Source organism: Corticium candelabrum, chromosome 12, assembly GCF_963422355.1.
Source record: "Corticium candelabrum chromosome 12, ooCorCand1.1, whole genome shotgun sequence".
Taxonomy (NCBI): Eukaryota; Metazoa; Porifera; class Homoscleromorpha; order Homosclerophorida; family Plakinidae; genus Corticium; species Corticium candelabrum.
Window position 1 is genome coordinate 6,572,805 of NC_085096.1, and position 17,475 is coordinate 6,590,279.

The window sequence follows — 17,475 nt, forward strand, 5'->3', positions numbered from 1 at the left end:
ACGAAACGACGTCGTGACCTTGACAAGTGGAAAGACCGACAGGTGCGTTGATTTTTCATCGTTTTTCTTGAAAGTCTTTTTGATTTAAAATTTTTCGCATTAAAATATGGATATGTGGCGAACGGGTTCGTGTTTGAAACATTAAAATATGGATAAGCGGGAAAGTGCAACTGTGAATAAGTGGAAACAAGATATGAGTAAGTGGAAACGAGATATGAATAAGTTGAATATCCGATGTTCAATATTGCAATAATGCACGTCTACGCAATGACGCTAGGATAATTGGGAAGTGGAATGGCCGAAAGGTGCACGGATTCAACATCCGGTGGTCAATATTGCGCTAATGCACGCGCACGCAATGGCGCTAGGATAATTGGGAAGGGGAATGGCCGAAATTCATAGCCTGGAAGTTTTGGTACAATCTGCAGAGGCGAAGCATACAGAATTACTTTTGCCTAAAACATGGTCTACGATCCCTGTCAAAATTGCAACACGAGATAAAGGTAAAGAAGTTACATTATAGTCGTACGATCGTCGCACTGATACCTTTATAGATGACAACACATCTAACGAAGCAATACATGGAGCAGAAGCGCAGCTCTTCGTTCTTATGGGTGACAGCAGACATGAAAAGGTCGTTCACTTATTAGGAATTTACTCAGGAGAGGGTTAGTTTATTTAGTTAGGATTAGCACATATGTGTCTGTTACGTTTTCAATATATTGCCTGCGTAATACATTTTTCAGACGGTAACGGTAGTCAGGGACTCCACTGAGAATGAAAGGAGGAAGAGGTTCACCATGGAAGAGAGGAAAATAGAAAAAATGACGAATATAAGTAGATATGGCATTTTGAGGGCGATTGACCGAGTGCGAACATCAAATTTAGGCTTATACATGACGTTTTTAAAAGCACCTCAACACTTCAAGTTTGTTCAAATCCTTCAACTTGTTTGTTAGGTCCTCTCTGCCTTATCTTTGAGTATGCCCATCACGGTGGCCTCAAAAAGTTATTTGCGATTGCACAGACAATCGGAATTATGTGAAGAGGATTGCACCAACAATACAAGCAACAGCAGAGAAACTGAAACGTCATTCATAAAAAAATTAATACTATTTGCTTTTATCATGTAGATAATACTGCGATTTTGTCTGCTCGAAATGTGTTTGTATTCGAGGAAGAATTTCTAAAGGTTGGGCTAGTCAAAGACCTACATTTGAAGATATCTCGAGACATTGTTTGATGCATGGGAGACGATTTGAAAAAGAATTGAATTATGGTTAGTGTTGACTATTTAGTTGAATGTTAGTTCAGCTGTGTCTGCATTTGTATTTTTTCTTGCAAATTCTTCACTTAGAGAGTGCATTGGTTAGAAAAATGCGACAGGAAAATAGCCTATAATAATTTGACGATATACCTTTTATTTGTACTATTCAGATTGCAAAATATTGCTTCAGGTTCGAGTTATGACAAAATTTACTCATCTCGAAAACCTATGCAAGGCGACGATTAGTTAGGACTTTCCCGACTTACTCACGACATGCTGTGAATAAACCACAGGTTTGTCAGTTGATTCATGCGTCAGGTAATGTAGCAAGGAACCACACGCTATTTGCGTTGCTGAATAGACGCCTGGGGTGGCCATCACCTTCAATTAGTTGTTAGTACGTTTACTCATTTAGACATCAAACGAACTCTGCTAAATGTAGAATCCTAAAGCTGACCGACCCAATTTTGGAGATGTAGCGACGTCATGTCACATAATGTGAGTGCAAAGTGCTTAGTATTTATTTTGTACACAGCGTGGCATTACCACCCTTGAATTTTAGGTGTTAATGGTGCTTTAAGTTTTAGGCAAGCATCGTCGTATCTGAGCAATACATAGAGGCTCACACCATTACACAAGGACGGAACTAGATCTCAATCAATTGTATATGAAGAGTTGCAAGTCTCTCACCCGTTAAACGCCCACTCATGTTTGCTTGGTGAGTTGGAATTTACGCCATGCACAGCTTACAACTATGTGACTAATCAATGCATTAGTTCTACTTTGCTCGCCACATAGTTCCAACCGCATGATCGCTGGATAAACAGCAATGTTAATTGCGACTTATGACAAAGGAGGACTTCCGGTGCTTAGGTAAAAGGAGTTTGCAAACACTCATTGAAATTCCAATTGCTCACATTCGTAACAGCTCCAAGCTTCCAGCCTCTTTTCGTCTTTGGGAAAACCATGGTAAACAGCTCTGTCAGTCCAACTTAAGGAGATCTACCTGAACACTTAGCAATCTAGAACGAGTGTCAACCACACAGGTAGTGCTGGTGTTGCTGTTATGATCTTCATGTATGTCAGCTCGTACGTGCAGATATAAAGGAGTAAGATAGTTCGAGCACTTAGACAGTAATCTACTAGAGTAGTTTCTAAGGTGTACGTTATGGGAGCCCTACTGCGTGGCAGCTTGGCTGATAGCAACGAATGTGTAAGTACACATCCCACACGCTCTGTATGGACCTATGCTTTTCTGCATGCGTATATTCCTGAGTATGTCTATTGCACGTTATCGCAATTGCAAACGTATCCTTACCGTTTCTTAACAAGAACACTCTGGTTTCTTAGATCATTGTTTGGAAAGATATATCGGCAATGATATCAAGGTTACCTTCCGTTTTCTGCATGTATTCAATATTGTGTTCTTGTGCTGCTAAGTCGTGTTGCGATTCCAATAGAGAGTAATGTTTATATTTTTACATCAACCGATTTACAAGTATGGTGGGGTATGTTTCGAATTCTCCCTATCATTGGCTTCTGTTGGTGTTAAAGAAAGTAATGTTCTAGCCTGCAAATGCGTGAAGGCACTCTAAACGTACATCTGCAAGTAAAATGTTGTGAAAGGTTGAATCTTGCTCAGCTGTTCAACGTTGACAGATAAATACATAATGAGATCTAGTTGGCCATTACGCTAGGGGCCCCCTGCCGCTGCATGGCCAATCGATATGTTTGTTCGACTCCATATGTCAGTTTAATGACCTCACGCAAGTTTCCCCCTGCCGTTTCAACCGCATTTGTCGTTGAATAGACGGGCAAATTGCGGCTTATGACGCATTAGGATCTCAGGTGCTGTACATCAATATATGCAACACGGATGCACACTGGAGATCATCCAATTGATTCACAGTCACTCATCGGCAAGTTCCGCCACCCTTTACATCCCGTGAGCTGTCTCCTTTAGACAGCTTTCTCATTCTAAGTTTGCCCACGTCGCCGTTTATAATCCAGAAAGATTGTCAAAGAACCAGGGACTGTTTATAATAGGTTACTAATACGCGTGGTTGTTTTTACATGTATGCCTTCTTTTGCACGTAGCTCTAGACGAGCAGTGCAGAAAAGCTAGCTAATATGTTAACAGATAACCTCGTCTTGTTGATCATTTAGCTGCGAAATGCAAAGTGGGTGGAGTCCACGAAGCTCAGTTTTCTTTGGTTCTTGCCACAACATGTGGGGTACATTCTCACGAGAAAAGTTGTTTAGAATAAATACATTGTATAGTTGTATGTTGTTATTGGAGTATTTCAAATTATTAAAAGGATATAGGAGGCTTTAGAAAGGATTCGTACAAACCTGTTATTTGGATCGACCTAGTTAATTAACATTTAGAGCAAATTTATGTAGTATAGCACTTATTAATTGTTGTGGTTATCTAATGAACCTAACGTATACTTGTTAGCACGCGAGGTTCTGAATTTCTGTTTAACTATACTGCTTGGCTCGACTAGAATGGGATCCTGATCATCCTCTCTGTCTGGAATGAGCTAGGAACCGTAGCACTTATTTTGAGGTTGTTCAAAAGCCTGCATGCATGACGCTACCTATTATTGCTAGCGTTATTACTGGCGCTGCCAATCTCAATAATATTGAAAAGAGGTAGCTTTATAATATCATGGAAATGAGGGTAGAGATTTTCTGAAATGCCCAGTGCATACATATCTTCAATTCTGTCAATACCTTCTCCCGATCTTGTAAATGACAGGAATAACTAGATGTAGTCTTACAGCACTTGATCGGACGTATACGTTTGCACTAGCAGAGGAGAATGTCTGCAAGACATGGCATCTTAGGGAGAGTTTCGATTAAACATACCGTCAATCCAGGGGACTTCCCCTCAATGAATGAAGATATTTGTTAAGTAATAATGGAGACATCCCCTCTATTAATTAATACCGACCACCCTGTACAGTACAATGTGGCACTCTATATATATAGAGTAGTGCAAGCTTACCATATTAGACAATCTGGTACATAATCATGGCCCTGGTCTTAGGTATTTAGTCTTTGTTGGTTACTATTTTATACTTAGCGCTTCGTACGTAGCTAAATGATTAATGTAATTGTTTTAGGAGATTTCCATGGTCTTGATCATGCACCAAGAATTCTAAATTTAGCAGATGTGCTTGGATATGAATGAGAAGGTCATATTTTGTTGTAAACTTTACAGGGCAACGGGAATAAGACCGATCATCGATACCAGCCTTACCCACTAATCTCCCTGCTTTTCTCTGATATTTTGTTTGCCATGTCCCCCCTTGTTTACCATGTCATACAACAATCATTTTCGTATCACAGGTATTCTTCATGCATGCAGACCGGAAATTTGCGTAAGAAGAACGTCCAGTAATACAGCGGTTTTCTTTACAACAATATATATTTCAAATTAGCAAATTTTTGACATCCGCAGTCTTGCTAATATAAGCACTTATTAACATACAATGTACTTTCTCAATTTTTGTTATCTGAAATTAAGCACAAGGCTCGCAAAGTGCCTTTAGTTCGGGATTTACTATGCCCAAGTTATGGTTTAGGTTATTGAACGAGAACCTGTATTCGTAGTCTTGACTTGTTTCATTTATTCGATCGTCATTGATATTGCGAAAGCTCCTATCCCTCACTTTTCCCGATAACAATACGGATATGTTGCGATGGACGGGAGACACAATAGTGCACCCATTCTTTCCATCGCTGTTTTTCTTATAAGCACAAAGCAGGAACTCTCCTGTTGTGATTTTGATGGTGTAGAAGATGGTAGAGTTCTCTCCATCCTAGGACATACTTGATAATTAATTCGTTAACTATGAGAATGTGTCAGCATTTTAGAAATTGACCTCAATTGTTAAATGATTATTTGCGTTAATTGCTAAACTTCGTTTGGTGAACGTTTTGATAAACCAAAATTGTCCTTTCGCTCGAGCTCTCGTTATATAAAGTAAGTTTTCCAGTCCGATGAGGTTGTTTTCTACGTTCCTGAACTTGACGCTACTGTTACGATTGTTGACGGTTAGGGCTTCAATCTTGCCAGAATTGTTGAAGAGCAACACAACTTCTGAGCTGTAAATACAGCTGGTGGTCTGAAGTAACAAACACGACATGGTCTACAGTCTTTAGGTCTCTCTGTCTCTTCCTATCTGTCTCTTCCTATCTGTCTCTTTCTCATGCACGCCCACACACATACACAGACGCAAACAAACAGACGCAAACAAACACACACACACACAGACACACACCCACGCCCGCGCGCGCGCGCACACACACACACACACACACACACACACACACACACACACACACACACACACACGTATAACAAAACTGATGACAATGGAAGACTGGAGTTCTTGAGTCTTAACATTGTCATGCACGCAGTACGTGCCATGCAATAAGTTATGGCTCATGGTTTTACCTTTGCCTGTGTTTGACGAGGCAAACGCGTCGCTGGTTTTCCATTAGCGTCCGAAGAACTCAGTAAGATGACAGTGAGTAGAAACAGCTTCGTGCTAACGATAATCAACGACTTGGCCATCATGGTTAGGAACGGTTCGGTTGAACTACAGATGTTTCCTGCGACGTCTTTTTAATGCTTGGACGAAAGATGTAGCTGCTTTATATACCTTCACTTGAGGACGATATATATTTGATATGATAATTAATGTCTATCGTTTGGTTTCGATGACCAGAGAAAGGTGAGAGTAACTGTTTAGCAATTACCGGATGTTGACATAAATATAAGTGACCACTAATGATTAGCAAAGGTCTACGAACCTTGCAGTAAGACCGATTTCGGAATTCGAACAGAATGCGAACTGCACTTACTGCGGACATTGGAACAAACTCCAAATCATTTCATGTAACCTTTTATTGAACGTGAATATGTCATAAGAAGTAAGTCTACATATGTGCCAGACGGTGCACATGTGATTGACTTTGGCATGATCTCTGCAATACAACCACAGCGGATGACGCATGCAAAGAAATGCTAGCCTCACATAGTGACTCTGCGATGCATCTAAAGCTACAAGACTTTCTTATTGTAAGTAGCAAGCTTGGTTGGTCTCAGCATTTACCACAAACCGCACTAAGTAGGTCCTATTTTTTGATATACTATCATTTATTACTGTAGTCATCGAGAGTAATACAGGTAAAATAGCTATTGCAGTGACGATGGGGCTAGTCGCGTTTTATATATATCCACTTAATTAATTAACTAAAAAATTTAACTGGAAATACCTTAATTAATGAAATATATTAGAATTCTTGCTTGATTTCTCTATTATAGTACAAACCGGAAATGAAATCGAGTTGATTTGTACGTGTACGGTCCTTAACATTACTCGCCAACATTATGATGTAATGTTTGTTTGGCCATGCTGCCTGAGGTTTTGTTTCTTTAGTCAATTGGACTCGTTGGGTGCGCATTGCATCCATGCAGTTAATTGTTCAACGAGAGATGATTATTTTCCTTGTATCTGCTACTATTTACAGCATGTTTGCCCTCCTTCAGTCGCTTTTATTTCCATGAGACATTCCTGTCAGCTGCTACTGTACGTCCTTCTCCTCCTTTAGTCCAAACGCCGCTGCTGACCAACGTCTTTTCACAATACTACGGGAAGCAAACATAACGTGCAGAGTTCTGAGTAACGTCTGTACAAGTCGATGAGGCACTCAGCAGCGAGTGCACGTTACACGAAATCGCACAAATCTGTTGCAAGCATACTCTCTATATTGTTGGAAACAATTTGAGCAACAAAGGTATACACGTCTATTCTAGAAAGTGTATAGATGAAGGTAAAATCAACATTAAGCAGACGGTGCGCATACACATTTAGATAATGTGGGCGAGGCACTTTCGGTAGAACGACAAGCACGAGATTTTCCTGACTGTCCCAGACAAAAAGTCCGCGTAATATAGTACGTGTCCGTCAATCACGCTTTCCACTCAACAACCTTAGGATGCGTCATGCAAGCAGACTAAACCGCAAGATATCAGATTTCGATTTCGCTGCATGGTAGTGCACATCTTCGGACACGTGCAGTCCAATAGCGTTTTCACACTAGGGTTAGGTTAACTACCGGATGTCTGAAACACTATACTTAATTGGTTTGGGGTTAGCTAACCTGTGTTCTCACTTGTCTCTTGAAGACATACCTGTACATATATTTTGTGCCATTCGCATGCGTGAAAAACAGCGGGACAATTGATCATGGAAGAGCATGGAGCTCTGGCTGTCTGTGGAGAGAGGCTGCATGTACCTTCTATGACAGTAATTAACAGCAGTGGGGTATCGGCACACATGCAAGAACGTCGTTTTTGTCATTCTGAAGTTCTTCCACTTCCCGTCATTCCGAACCAGACTCTCTTGATCCCACCACAGCGGAGCTTCATCCACTCTGTTCGTCCTCGGTGTGCTTGTTTGGATTTTATAAGCAGGAGCTGACAAAGTGTACTGCAAATATTTGCAGAAACTTCCTGCGAAACACCAGCATCGACGCCAGTAGTCGTAGCCGCTTTTCGTTACGCTGTAACGCAATGATTTGTCGACGCCGCCTGGCTATGGCTGCATACTACCGACGACGAAGAAGTAACAAGAGCACAGTTTGTCATAACCTTGCGGTAACCATGCTTGCTAGTCTGGTTAGTGCTAACCATGAATGTGACACCTAAATGCTCTCAGGAGGTCTGCCAAACGGTAGTTATCTATAATTAAGTTTGCTAACCAAGGTCACTAACCCTAGTGTGAAAACGCCACAAGATAGTGTCTAGACCTACCTAGGCGCGGATGCGCTATTTCATGTGATCAGCGGTCATAACGTGTCAGTTCTAATTTCTACCACAGTTTTTTTAATTATTGCTACAGTTGATTAATGTCTCTAACAGTCCTTGCTAAGCCAGTTGCTCTTTGTGTTTGGCAACTACTTGGCTAAAGACTTGTACAGAGTAGATGTGTTGTAATGCAATACTTTTGTATTATAGCGTTTAGGATCAATTACAGCTGAAGTGAACAGTTAGTGAAACAAGACCATACAAGAAGTACTGCATTACAGGATCTCACAATAGCAGCACAGCGCGCACTATGACAGAGCCAACATGACCATTGATTGTAGTGAGTCTAGTGACTATCAACGCTTTATTAATAATCAGTAATCCGTTCTATATACGTACTGTGCAAATTCCATACTATCGTAGCGTGTACTCTACTACACACTGTAGTACTCTAGAGACGTGTTGCATTCTTGTACAAGAAAGTACAGCTACTTGTACCTAATTGTGGACACTCCCCAGTAATTTGAGGTACAATCGCTGTTTTCTCTGGTAGTCTGCACGAGTGACAGGAAAACATGTCCGAAATACGCACCAATTTCTAAGCTTCGCAACGGTACCTGCACGACTAGAATTGCACGTCAGCTAGCGCAGTAGCACAATATACGGGATAACGTCTATAAACAGCCTGGATGCATGGTGTATCCTAATTGTGGACATTTTTCCGTCACAGAAAGCGACTGAGCCTGAGTAAATGCTGGACTAGATACCTGAATGGTTGCCTCACAAGCTGGTATTTTGGGCCGCGATCAGAACCATGTTCTGTGCTGTATCACCTGTGTGTAAAATGGTGTGCTTTACAAATGTTGCAGAAACCAAGTGTTCTGTCCACGATACAATGCAAGAAACAATCAATCATGTTTAGATGAATGTCTTAACTGTAAACTTTGGCTCTAGTATCTTTTACGTTGCTGGTGAAGCTGATTATTGATATCAGTCAAGGTAGTATTGACCTTCCACCTAGGTGAGTTTGTAGGTATTCACTTTGTGCCTTATTGTTGCCAGATTTAGTAGCAGTGAAGACAGTCAAATTCTGACTGGATTACTAATGTCCCTGATATTGACATTCCACCTACTTTGTTCGTTCTCGTTTCATACCTTATTGTTGCCAGATGTAGTAGCAGTGAAAACAGCTAGGTTGTAAGTGGATTACTAGTGTAGATCTAGTATGAGTGAAAATATTCAGGTGTTTACTGGACTGGAATTACAATTTCGCTCCATGCACATAATGCGCTTCTGTAGCTCGTTACAGTCAACGCAACTAGGCTCAAAACTGAACCAAGGTACTCGATAATTGCTTAACCAACGTTAGGGCACTTTCATGATCTAACAAAAGATCGATTCGTATACCTCGAATTTTGTGGACGTGATGGGAGGAACCTTCTAGGTGCTAAAAGTTTCGCAGGTGAATGGTGGTGATACACCACAGAACTTGGTTTTGTTGCGGTCTAAATACCAGCTTGTGAGGCAACCATTCACGTATCTATTCCAGCTGTTACTCAGACCCAGTCGCTTTCTGTGACGGAGAAAAAATGTCCACAATTAGGACACCCCCGTTTGGGTTGTTCACAGACGTTATCCCGTATATTTTGCTAGTGCGCTAGCAGACGTTGTGCCATTCGAGTCGTACAGGTATTGTTCCAAAGCTCACACATTGCTGGGTACATCGGACATGTTTTCCTCTCTCTGCGTTGCAGGTTATTAGAGAAACAGCGTTTGTAACTCAAATTGCCGGGGATTATCCACAATTATAATTGTGGATAATCCATAATTTATTTTTTTAAAGCCCCATATATTAGAGCAGCAATCAGTGATTTTATAATTATTATTACTTGCAACCCGCGCTGCCATATTTTCTCTATTATTATTGTTTGCCTACTTACTTTCTGCTAAAGTGCGTGTGTTTATTACCGCTTAAGTTGAATTGATTCCGGAATAGCAAGAGACGCAAAGTAATAATTTCTAAGGATCTCATCGTTATCACTTGAATTTAGGTCATAGTGAAGGTAGAAATCTTATCACAGCGTCATTTTGCGGTCATTTAAGCTACTTAGCATATGCGGTCTGTTAAATGGATTTTGCTTTAGACAATGGGGGAGATAAATGTGACACGGACGAACAACGCGTGAGTATACTGGAGAGAGGACATGACCATATTTTCGTGTGGAGTCTTGCTGTGAGAGATTACTACAATTGGTAGGCGTCTATAGTCGTGTTATTCCAATCTATCTTTACTTTTATCGTGCTCGGATTTTTAACACGAGCATATACATTATATCTGGTGATGACCACGCTTATTATTATTTTGTTGTTTGTACACTACATTTTATATGAAAATCTTCGTTGTTTATGCAGGAATCTCTCCTTAACTCAGAGTTTCTCCAGAAATCTCTACGATCTTTCTGCAAGTGGCAGACGAATGATTTCTTCTGCTGACTCTCCACGTTGTCTGCAAGAGTGAGAATACAGGAATGAAATCAAGTAAGCATGTATGGTTTGATGAAGTGCAGCCACGATATTGTGCAGCTCTGCTGGGCAGATAATCCAAGTCAATGACCCACGTTACGAGATACAATTCTCTAGAACAGTGAAAGAGACAAACGGAATGCAATAACTGCTTTTTCTTTTATAACTAAGTGTTTCATTCTTGTTGGAGAACAAATAATCTATTCGAACAAAAATATTCTCATATATATGCAGTCTTGATGGCTTGGATACAGCAGAAGAAATAGCATATCAAATAACTGCAGCTTTTTTTGCTTCAAAATGTCCGTCTCTGAATGCGACTATTGCTGCTAATGTGAGATACTGTCAGCCTTTACTGACTGGGAAACCGAGACAGCCAGTTTACGTCAAAATCAATTACATTAATGTACACCAACGGTAATCAGCCATATTCGTGAGTGATTCGGACTTCCCGTTGCATGTCGGCTTTAATGTATATTCTGTTGCATTTACTATCAATTTTCAGCTATTCATGCCAGTCATGTGCATTATTAATAAAATTAAAGTCTATGACAAAATAGTTCTTGTACTGTTTATGCAAGCCTATGATACGTGTCCTTGATGGTCACGAATAAATTTTCTGAAAAATTTCTTTATATGAATTGAAAAGATGCACTGACAATGACCATTTGCAAGAGGAAATACTTCGATCAAGAACAACAAATGGTTGGGCTCTTAGTAAAACTAACAAGCCACAACTACCAACTCAAACTGGTCACCTCCACTGACCAACTCCACTGACCAATTGTTGGGACCAAATGGAATATGCGAATTCACTTACTGAGTATCAGAAGAATGCACTACCACATCACGAGACAGTCTTCATATTATAAAGCATCTTCATCCTAATTTTCATCCCTGTCTTTATCACTGCGTTCTTCCTCACTGCCATCTTCCTCATCTTTAATGCCTGTATGAGAGTCTTCTTCTTCTGCATTAACCTTTTCTTCCAGCACAGAGCACAATTTACTGTTGGAGTTCTTCTAGTCCATGACCTCTCAAAGGAAAGAGTCCACACTCAAGGAATGAACGTGATATTATGTCTTCTGGTACTACATTCCAAGATTCGGATACCCATTCCGCAACAAGGCTGTAAGATATTGTTTCAGTGAGAGGTTCTCCGTTGGCATCATCAAATTTCAGCACAGTTCTCTGATTCCAACGTATATTTAAACAGCAAGGTCCTGCCGACGTTTCGGCTGTTGTACTACAGTCATCTTCAGGGCAAATATTCAAATACTGATAAATACAATAGAGTAGTTGTGATGTCATAAATACAAGTAACCAATAGTTGACCAGAACTATCTACACTAAGATGTACAATTATGATGAAACTTGGACTAGTGATATGTTGTTGTAGTCTTCGTGAGACTTGCCCAACATTTTGGTAGTTCCATTCTCTCGTCCCTATTGATAAGTAGATGTTGTTGGTTAAGTTGAATGTGTAATGCCTCTTTTGTCCTAAGTTGTGATGTAGTAGATGCATGCGCTAGAATACTTGTACCATCCCAATCGATATTACAGTTTGATTCGACCATGTGTGTTCGGCGACTGCTGATTTCTCATTTTCCATTTTTCTGCAAAGCTCCTTATGTTCCTTTAGTCTTGTTGCTAATCTCCCTTTTGTCTTACCAATATATATATATATATATATATATATATATATGGATATGTCTTTCCACAGGCACATGGTATTTGATAAATGAGATGTGATTGATGTTCTTTAGGTATGGGATGTTTAACTTTGCATAACATATTCCGAAGATTCCTCCCTGATTTAAATGATACCCGAATATTATATCGTTTGCATATTCGTCGAATATCCTCGCTCAATCCTGAGATGTAGGGTAGAACTATAGATGCACAGAAGGTATCTGGAGTAGAAGTAGAAAGATGAAGATTGATGTGAAGGATGTAGATTTGAATGAATAAAGTTGGCAAGGTATTCTTTGTGCTGTAATACTTGTAGAAGATGATGCTGTTCTTGTTTCAAGTCTATGGGGGATATGGTGACATTCTTGGCTCTATCATATAGACAACGTATAAGTCCTTTCTTAACATGATGTGGATGGAGGGAGTTAAAGTTGAGGTACCGGTCGGTATGAGTAGATTTTGTATATACAGTGATGTTGAGGTAACCATCATCCTTTCTTGATAATAATGTGTCAAGGAAAGGGAGGGAACCATTTGTCTCTAACTCCATACTGAATTTAGTTGAAGGACGAATACTATTGAGATGTAGAAAACTATTGACTTGTGATTTCTTCATAATACAAAAATGTCATTCACATATCGTTTCCATAGACGAGGTACATAAGGGGCTGAGGTGAGGGCTAAGTGCTCAAAATATTCCATAACTAAGTTAGCGACGATAGGTGATCAGTGGCGTAGCCATGTCCTTAGGGACTGACCGGGCATTGCCCATATCCATCAATTTCACAAACCAATCGAACAAAACCTAATCATGTACTCATAATTAGCTCAGTTAGAATACAAGCTGTTCTATAGAGCACTAAAATTTTGTGCTTTTGCTAACTAGACTTAATCTTCGGCATCTTCCAAATTCTAAACTTGCAAATTTTGTAACTACCCTCTCTAAATCTAACGTTTCAACTACATCTTTCTCTATGGTCAAAATCGCTAGACTGTTCATTCGGCTTTGCAGCATCGATTGTCTCGTGTAAGTCTTCAGCCTCTTCAAACTAGAGAAAGTTCTCTCACATGAGGCAGATGTCACCCCAACAGTCAACGCTATCTGCAAGGCAGATATAAGATGCGGAAAAGCTGCTTTGACCGGCGTAAGAACTCTAATGACGTTTTGACGGCCGCTTGCACTGCCAAGGCAGTAATGACGACAGGCAAAGCAGTAGGCTCGGTCAAATTTTATCGAGTATTCCAACCATGGATATGTTGTGTACCAGGTGGCAACAAACGATCTTCTACATGAGTGTTTTCCCTTTCCAAAATTTTTAGAAGGAAACTGACAGACCGGTTGGGAAGGGCCGCTCTGAAACCTCGTGGAAATGTCCAACTCTGTAGAGAACACAACATAAATCAATCATGAATGCCTGGAAAGAATATGTACATATGTACTTGATATGATCTCCAAAGATGTTGAACACACAGTACTCCTAGCATTACCAGGCTCGGTATTTGCCATGTCTTCTCCAGAACCAGAATCATCCGGGGCTTCGTAGGCAGACTCAGCGCTTTCAGGTATGGCTTGCTGAATTTTGTTAGGCATATCGTCTGAATCGCCCGTTTTGTCACCGTTTTCAATTCTAATTAACCACAAACATTTTCTACAAGTACACCAAATCATTACACTGGTATCTACGAGAAATGATACCTTTTGGGTCCCCAAAAGTCATTCAGAGTCACAGTATGTCGCTTTCGCTTTCTACGCTTAGCGTTAGACTCTGACGCATCCATCTTCTCCTGCATTGAGCGAATTCAACGAATCAGACGCTGAGAATTGATATTAGTCGGCATCCGGGACAGTTCCGTGGGCGGGACTCCTCTATCACGGTGTTCCCGACTGTTTATAGAAATGCGTTGAACTTGAATTTATGTCACCTAAAATACGCGGGCAAAGCAAAAAGTTGCCCGGGCATATGCCCGGTAAAATAGATGCCTGGCTACGCCACTGAGGTGATAATGGTGATCCCATAGCTGTCTCTTCTTTCTGTTGGTATAATAGATATATATTAACGCATGGTAGGGAGACGATATCCAGTTTATTGACCGAGGTCTTGAGGGGCTTTCGCCTCGGCTAATTATCGAGGAGAAAGCCCCTCAAGACCTCGGTCAATAAACTGGATATCGTCGACCCTACCATGCGTTAACCTATTTGTTGCATGTTTAACATCCTACTGTAATTAGAGTTCATAGATTATTCAAGTTGAATTAGAGTGGTTGTGTATTGCAATGACAGCTAGAGTTTTATGTCAAACAACCACATTTTGACAGCTGTGAAGTGTTGTTGACGTGCACGTTAGCCCCATAAGGCCATGTGCTCAAAAGTATTAGTACAGTACAGTATCCACGTGTTTTGCCAGCGTGATGTCGGATCAGAAAGAAGACCGTAATAGTGACCAGGACGACGACTTTCAGCAGCCAACAAAGATGAGACGCATTGGTTCCAAAAAGGTTACCACTAGTACTAGCCAGCTTGACAGCAGATTTGCTGAAAAGACGAGTACGGACAAAGCACAGGAGTACAGCAAGGGTACGGTTTGCAAGAACACGACTGCCTGCAACAGTTGGGTGATGCGAACATTTGAAGGTACCGACAGACAATCTTTCTCTCAACGAAGGATTCACAACTAGATGCAGCAAAACCACAAACGGATTGTCAAAAAGTCTGTTACATTTATGTTGAGCAGGGATCCAAAAATCATAGTGGTGGACTAAGTAATTACGGCATCCAAACAAAAAAGTCACAAGGTAAATTATAGTCAAGCTCCAACGTGTTTCTGTAAGGTAATAGCATTTTGTGGTTTGTGGTTTATCAGATACGCTAATGAAGAAGCTGGTGACCGTTGCCACGTAAAAATTTTGGATCTCTATCTTAGTAAGTTGCCAGCAGGATTTTCTCGAGAAGCCTTCTATTATAAACCTTTGTCGTCTACTCCTTCATTTGGTCCTTGGTATTCAAAGCAAGTAATCGGTCATAACACGTTGGCTACAATGATGAAAGTGATGACAGCTGAAGCTGGTCTTCCAGTTCGAACCAACCACGCTCTTCGAGCTACTAGTGCGACAAGGCTGTTTCAAGCGGGAGTTCCTGAACATGTAATTCAAGGCAGAACCGGCCACAAAACCTTGCAAGCACTGAGACAATATCAAGAGCCATCTGAATTGCAGCAAATGGCAGCGTGCAAAGTTTTGGACAATGGCCATGGACACACCGATTACACTGACGCAAAAGTCAAGGAGTCCGGAGAGACAGAATCCGGCGCCATTTGTCATTTCTGACTGCGTCTTTACAAACTGCAGTACTGTGAACATTATTATTGGTAAAGAATAAGCTTGTAATCTAAAATAGGTATGCCCATGTATTGATTGCTAGTTGGTTTGCAGTATACAGATTCTGACCGGTCAATATACGTTTATTGACCACAGGTCAATATACGTTTATTGACCGGTCAATAAACGTTTATTGACCGGCAAATATACAACATGTGGTTGGGTTGCTATGGTAGGAGTGTAATATAACGAGAAAAAGAATCCTAACAACGGCGGAATAAACACCCAAACATGCAACAAATCCTTGTAGCTAAAGCAGGTAAATGTGAGGCATGTATTGAGTAATAATATGACGTCGTCTGGGCATAGAGATGTTCAAGATGCTCGTTTTCTGTATCCTGACTTTGTGTATTCCACTTCTCCAGATTGTAGCAACTCAAGCCATCTGTGTTTCATTGCTGACTTGAAAGTTTTATTCCAATAGCTGTCAGCTGGTTGAAGTAGAGGAGTCATTCCTCCTGGAATCACTGCCACTGTGGTGTTGTAGTGTCGTTTAAATGAAGCAATAGCAGCCTTCCTGGTATGGCTGCTAACACTGCCATACACCAAACAAGAGGGAGGCTTCCATATTGCACCTGCACGAGCACCACATACCTCTCTTTTCCACGTATTTATAAGCTCACTTGTCATTGAACCACCCTTTGCCACTTGTATAATGACATTGTTAGGAAATTTGCCTTTTGGTACGTTCTTCAAGTTCTTGAAAATTATCATTGGTTTCAGTTTTCTGCCATCTCCCATTGCACAAAGAACAACAGTATAACGCAATTTTTCATGGCCTGTGGTTTTAGACTTAACGGTCTTTACCCCACGAAAATCATAAGTTTTGTGTTTGGCAAATCAAACCATAGTGGGGTTCGTCCATGTTGACAATGTTCTTGACATCAGTTATGTTATTCTCGTGAAGCTTGGCCCGGAGAAAAGAAAAGAATTGTTCAGCTAGAAGTTTTGCATTTGAAGCGACCTTCTATCTTTGAGAAGTGACACATCTAAATGTACTATCATGTCTAACCGTAAACTTTTGCAGCCAGCCATTCGAAGCCTTAAAATTCTCAACATCTTCATCCGGGTACACTTCTTTGAACAGCTTTTTTGCCTGTGCTTTGATAAACTCACCATGTACGGCTATCCCATCTTTGCGTATATCTGAGCCATTCCACCAATGCTGCTTCTAATTCTGGAAAATGGCCTCTGACTTTGAGATGTCTTTCGTCTTGAGACAACCTGCGCCTCTTTCTGACAGAAAGTTGACGCTCCTCGTGTATCGACGAGAATTCGTCCTTTTCTTGACCCATCGCTGAAGATTACTTCGCGGTACGCCGCTGTCTCTTGCTGCTCTTGATAGGTTCCCTCCGTACTCATCGTACTTTTCTATTGCAGACAGCTTCCTCTTCACCGTATACGAAATGCTAGCCTTTCTCTCTGTACTTTCAGTTTCTGTTTCAGCAACCTCCAACTCCTCCGCAAACTCCTCCGACGCCATGTGGTAAATTGCTAAACTGCGCAAGCGCTGACGTTTTGAGGTTCGGGTGTTTGAGGCTACCTCGCTTATACGGGTATGCCCTTACAGTTGCAGAGTGTCGTGAACACAATTTCTGCTCAACCTCACCTATAAGAGCATGCCCTTCTAAGCGAGGTAATACGGTAGCTATAGTAGAGTACTGAGGCTCATTTTCTTGTAACCATCTTAGAGTATCTATAATCTATTCAGGTATTATATAGTCATACATGTAGTGTACTTTGCAGCACACGTACGCTTGAACTTAGCTGACTTTCATTAGTTAGTCTAGGCAAT

General features: G+C 40.8%; 2 protein-coding genes across 2 annotated transcripts; both read right to left on the minus strand.

The window, feature by feature from the left end:
- Positions 1-13,138: 13,138 nt before the first annotated feature.
- On the minus strand, positions 13,139-14,294 carry LOC134188079 (uncharacterized). The gene is made up of 3 exons (XM_062656265.1): positions 14,002-14,294; positions 13,746-13,933; positions 13,139-13,685 (listed from the first exon to the last, which is right to left on the minus strand). Exons 1-3 carry the CDS (start codon positions 14,094-14,096, stop codon positions 13,165-13,167), a joined length of 804 nt encoding a protein of 267 aa, XP_062512249.1. The 5' UTR covers positions 14,097-14,294; the 3' UTR covers positions 13,139-13,164.
- A 2,353-nt stretch (positions 14,295-16,647) lies between these two features.
- LOC134187675 (uncharacterized) lies at positions 16,648-17,163 on the minus strand. Its single transcript, XM_062655827.1, has 2 exons — positions 16,905-17,163; positions 16,648-16,826 (listed from the first exon to the last, which is right to left on the minus strand). The coding sequence occupies exons 1-2, from the start codon at positions 17,161-17,163 to the stop codon at positions 16,648-16,650; spliced, it is 438 nt and encodes a 145-aa protein (XP_062511811.1).
- Positions 17,164-17,475: the final 312 nt, after the last annotated feature.